Source organism: Trichechus manatus, unplaced genomic scaffold (assembly GCF_000243295.1).
Source record: "Trichechus manatus latirostris isolate Lorelei unplaced genomic scaffold, TriManLat1.0 scaffold00021, whole genome shotgun sequence".
NCBI lineage: Eukaryota > Metazoa > Chordata > Mammalia > Sirenia > Trichechidae > Trichechus > Trichechus manatus.
Genome location: NW_004443957.1, coordinates 4,864,303 through 4,869,963, shown reverse-complemented (window position 1 = coordinate 4,869,963; position 5,661 = coordinate 4,864,303). Strand labels below are relative to the sequence as shown.

Below are 5,661 nucleotides of genomic sequence, written 5' to 3'. Positions count from 1 at the left end.
CCGCCTCGCTTCTCGGCGCCGGGAAGGTTCACCCCGCCCGCCCGGCTGCCTGAAGAGCGCACAGCTCGGAGCTCTCCCAGTCGGGCTCCGCGACTCCCGCGCCCGTGGCTGTGCTGGGGCGGAGGCGACAGACACAGGCGAGGGGCGCGTTGCCCGCGCTGCTCCGTCTCCCCCGCTCACTGCAGCGCGCGCCGCTGGCGGGCCCGGAGCCGAGACTGCGCCTGCCGCCCGTCCATCTCTCCGGACGTCGCCGAGGCGCGCAGTGACCGACCGGCGCGGGCGCGGAGGGGTCGCGGGCGGCGGGCGGCGGCTGGCCCTCTCGCGGGGGCAGGGCCCCTGGGCCCGGCGCCGGCGCGGGCTAAGGGGCTCCGGCCCGGCCCTGCTTCCTCGAGTCTGGGAGCGCCTGACCCCGCTCCGCCGCTGCCTATGGGGATCCGAGAGTTTCCCGGCGGCGCACCCAGGGGCAAGACTATCGCCGTGTGAGTAGCGCCCCAGCGGGCGCACGGCGGGAGGGCGCGGGCGGGCGCCGGGGTCGACCCCTGGCACCTGGAGCCCTGAAGTCTGAAGCCTGGGAAAGCGGGCGGAGAGAGCGGCTTGGAAGTTTAAACCATCCTCTGCCTCGCCGCGCTCGCCAACTTGCACTGCCTCAGGAGCTCGAGCAGGGCACGGAGCGGGACCTGGCACTGAGGCCGCCCGGGAGCCGGGGTGGGCACGGGTGGAGGGAGGACACTCCCCGCCTAAGATTTGCTCGTCCCCCTAAATCCCCTTTTCTCTGTCGTCCCTCCTCCCCCCTTGCCCACCTGTCCCGGTGCCCGCGGCCGCAGTGGCATGTGGAGGTCGCCGGACGTCAGCCCGCGGAGACTGTCCGACATCAGCCCCCAGCTCCGGCAGCTCAAGTACTTGGTGGTGGACGAGGCCATCAAGGAGGACCTGAAATGGTCGCGCTCGGTGGAGGACCTCACCAGCGGGCCCGTGGGGCTCACGTCCATCGAAGAGCGGATCCTCCGCATCACCGGCTACTACGGCTACCAGCCCTGGGCAGCGAGCTACAAAAGTAAGATGCCCCTCATGGCCCCCGCCGGCCGGGCCTCTCCCGTTCGGTTAGCACAGCAGCCCCAGGGAGCCCACGCAGCGACGCGCCCGCCGCCCCTGTTTGTCTCCGGGCAGGTACAGACCCAGGTTTGCAACTTTTAGGAAGAGGCCCGGAGATAGAGTTTTCTCCTGGACGTTTGAGGCTGTCGGATCCATTTTCTTTTAACCCCCTCCCCCATTCACACACACCTGTGTCCTTATCCTTGTCCCCTTCCTCCTCAGGTGTCACAATATGGGGTGACACCCGTGTGTTCTGCCTCACCTTGAGAAAAAGATAAGAAACTCAAAGTATCTGGACCCTGGAATCTTAAAGCAGTGCCTCAGCCCGGGCTGGGACTCTGCTGGCTCAGTTGGAGAGTGCAGAGTCAGCTGGCCTGGATTTGAAGTCTCGCAGGCCCTGATTATGAAGGACAGTTCTTGGGGCCTTCCTTTTAGATCTCACTCACTCCCTGTGCCCTAGGACTTATCTGTTCTCCGTGTAGAGGTTCTGTATGGCTCATTCTAGTTCTTGGCATTTGTTTCTGCAAGATGAATGGTTGGTGCCAGGTGGGGCAGCTGAAACTTTTTTTGCCAGTGAGCCCCAGATGATGGCTTTGGCCGTGCTATGATTGATTACACAGACATTTCCTGTGTGATGAGGGTGACTTTTGTAGCCATTTTTATTTTTTTCACATTGAAGAGAGAAGTTGGTTACAATATCTTCAGATACCTGTAAATGTAACCATAATTAGAGCTCCCACCACTCTAGTTTGACTTAGCAAAAAGGGATTGTCATTTACCTCCTCACTGGAAGAAATTGCTGTTTACCTATTTCATTTGCAATAAAGACTAACAGCTTGTTGATTTTGAGATGTGTTTTTGCCCTTCATTGCTTGAAATTGGAATATACTTTATTGATCCCTAGGGGGAAAAAATCAGGATTTTGTAATCTATTCATATTCATAATCATATATCTATCTAGAGATTATTCCTAATACTCTTGAGTCCAAGCCAAAGATAAGTGGTATGCTAGCAGTTAGCTGGTTAGTTTTAATTTATGTGCAGGAAGAAATATAGGGTTTGGACTGTGGTGATCGCATTTCATTTGGTATAAACCTTTAAAAGGTTATCTGTGTCTCCTCCAGTCTCCTGCCTCTGCTGCTAAAACTGTAGCTGATATACTGGTTTTGAATTATACTGAAGGAAGACAAAGGACCAGGTTCTCTTTTTTGCTTAATAACACTGGGCATAGGATAACAAGAATTAAAACCCATTGGAATCAGTGTCACTAAATGGTACACGTAGAAACTGTTGAATTGGTGTATGTTTTCCTGTGTATATTCTCAACAACAACAAAATAAATAAAATTAATTAAAAAAAACCTCATTGGATAGGGAACTCAATTTGAAGTTCTGCTTTCTTGATAACTAATTACAAATTACAGTCTTCATGGATTCATCTGTTTAGACCTTTAAGTCATAATAAGGTTTATCTTTATAATTCTGTCTGTGACTGGCCCTGTGTGCTTTGTGGGAATTATCGCCAAGCTTTGTGACTTTGGGAATTGGCGGGGAACTTGCAGCAGCAATGACTGCTTTGATACAAACTCACTTTGTAATTAAGGCAGGAGAAAGGCAATATGGAAAACCAGCCCCTTGTAGCACCAGTGGTATTCTTAAATACCTCTCTCTGAGCTTCTTTAAGGTATAAATATTAGCAGACAAGGCCACAGTGATCACTGTGATATGAATAAAATCAGCTCACTCCAGTCTCTCTATGCCATTGAGGATTCTTCTTTATTCCAAGGTATTTCCTTTTTACTACAATGCTTTAGGTTACAACCGACATTTTGATTGAATTAATTGGATTTTACGTTTAAATTTAGAGAGACTAATGTTTTATTAATACATCCGAAGAGGTTCTGGAAAAGCATTTTTGCTGTTTGCCATTTCTATCCAAGTAGAAAAATAAAATAAAATAGGCTTATCTGTCTGTAGGTATTAGCTAATTATTTTATTTGTTGGTTAATGATCACAGTCAATGAACTGGGAGAGATCATGATCACAAGGGAATATTCTTCTCATGATTTCCAGAGCAAGTTATGGGATGCTCCAAGCCAGGTCCTTAACATTAGTACGTCACCTGATGGTCACCTTCAAAGTAATTTATCTTCGTTCCAACTGAAGGAGTTGCCAGATGAGAGTTTCTAGACTATTTGATAGGTATAAGTCAGCTGCCTTTGCAGCAGCAGAAATCATTTTAATGACTTAGTATTCTTTATTTTTGTACTCTTAATTTTTAGGTTTCATTTTGGATAGTACGATAAGTGAGGTGTTTGTGAACAACACAGACATTACCTTTGCTCAGTATTCTCAACTCTATCAGTGAGAATCACAAGTTTCACTATAGACAAGTGAGTTTTTTCTAAGAAATTGCTTTAAAAATTCTAAAGGCTCCTGGGTCTGAGAGGGATGGTTTGTATGGAATGTTCAATTGAGAATGAAACTATAAAGAATGTAGGGAGGGCTGAATTCTTCCTCTCAGTGGCTAACGTTCTCTGAAGTTCCATATTCTGTGTTTCTAAGCCAAACCAGTGGGCAGTATTCTTGGTGATTCTCTGCATTCCAAGCTATGAGTGTGGTCAGAGCCCAGAAAGCACCTGGCCATAGAAGTTGCTAAATAAATGTTTGTTGAATGAACAAATGTATGCTGCCTGAAATATTGACCTCCGGGAGAGGGAACTTTTGAATGCAGCTTCCTCGGGGATTTGTGTCATTAATTCTTTTTTCTGGTGGGGGGGGGGGGAGATTCTCTGAAGATTTAATATGGAAATGAGTTTGTCCATTTTCAGTAAATATTTTCCATGTTCATGAAAATATTATGTGAATAGTCTATGAGTATATTCCATGAATATTGTCCATTTTTAGTGACTATTTTCTCCTTAAAACCCACTCTTGCTATTCATCATGGTTTGCTCCATGCCTCATGGTAGAGGATTTAATTATTATTATATGTTTAGTAAGACAGCTTTTGTTCTCAAGATTAAGTGTGTTCAACAATGCTAGTCCCAATCTTTTAAATACATAGATAATGTAAAATCTGTTTGAAGAGCAAATAGCATATTCATTTGACTCAAGAATAAAATTTTATTTCTAGTACTAAAGCTTTTCTGTTCTCTCGTTGGCCAATCTGAAGATGAGATGGTGGTGTCCCTTGATTTTAGGATTACAGTATTGTGTATTTCTTTTTTTTTAATTTTTTAAAAAATTTTTTACAGAACAAATAGTTTCTCGTTAAACAGTCAGTACACATATTTATGACGTTGGTTAACAACTCCCATGACATATCAACACTCTCCCTTCTTATCCTTGGAGGACTTTCTTTTTTTTGGTGAAAATATACATAGCCAAAATTACACCATTTCAAAAGTTTCTACGTGTACAATTCAGTGACATTGATTACATTCTTCCAGTTGTGCTGCTATTCTCACTATCCTTTTCCAAATTATTCCATCACCATTATCTACAACGCATTGCCCCCTATGCTTCCCATCAAAACTTTTGAGTTGCTGTTATCAATTTGATGTCACATAGATAATTCTTTTTTTTTTTCTGTACCTTAGATGAAGGTTTACAGAACAAATAGTTTCTCCCTAAACAGTTAGTACACATATTACCCTGTGACAATGGTTAACAGCCCCACGACATGTCAACACTGTCCCTTCTCAACCTTGGGTTCCCCATCACCAGCTTTCTTGTTCCCTCCTGCCTTCTAGTCCTTGTCCCTGGGCTGTTGTGCCCGTTTTTGTTTTATAGGGCTGTCCAATCCCCGGCTGAACGGTGAACCTCGGGAGTGACTTCACCCCTGAGCTAAAAGAGTGTCTGGGGTACATACTCTCAAGGTTTCTCCAGTCTGTCAGGCCGGTAAATCTGGTCTTTTTTGTGAGTTAGAATTTTGTTCTACATCCTTCTCCAGCTCTGTCCAGGACCCTCTGTTGTGATCCTGGTCAGAGAAGTCAGTGGTGCTAGCTGGGCAACATCTAGCTGTACTGGACTCAGTCTGGTGGAGGCCCTAGTAGCTGTGGTCCATTAATCTTCTGGACTGATCTTTTCCTTGTATCCTGTTCTCTTCATTCTCCCTTGCTCCTGAAGGAGTGAGACCAGTGGAGTATCTCAGATGGCTGCTCACAGGCTTTTAAGACCCCAGACGCTACACACCAAGGTAGAGTGTAGAACGTTGTCTTTATAAACTGTGTTATGCCAACTGAGCGAGATGTTCCCTGAGACCATGGTCCCCACAGCCCTCTGCCCAACAATTCAGTCCTTCAGGGAGTTTGGATGTGTCTATGGAGCTTCCATGACCTTTACTTGTACAAGTTGTGCCGGTTTCCCCAGTATTGTGTACTGTCTTACCCTTCACGAAAGTTACCACTTATCTATTGTCTACTTAGTCCCCCCCCATCCTTTGTAACCAACGAAGATTGTTTCTTTTTGTGTGTAAACTTTTACATGAGTTTTTACTGTAGAGGTCTCATTCAATATTTGTCCTTTTGTGATTGACTTATTTCACTCAGCATAATGTCCTCCAGTT

General features: G+C 46.2%; 1 protein-coding gene across 1 annotated transcript in view; it reads left to right on the top strand.

Annotated features, from left to right (window-relative positions):
- Positions 1 to 426: 426 nt before the first annotated feature.
- The window catches only part of SLC35F3 (solute carrier family 35 member F3), a 443,055-nt gene continuing 437,820 nt past the window's right edge, over positions 427 to 5,661 (top strand). Inside the window, exons 1-2 of the mRNA XM_004372808.2 lie at positions 427 to 479; positions 825 to 1,054. Coding sequence (XP_004372865.1) covers positions 427 to 479; positions 825 to 1,054 — 283 coding nt within the window. The remainder of the gene's footprint in view (positions 480 to 824; positions 1,055 to 5,661) is intronic.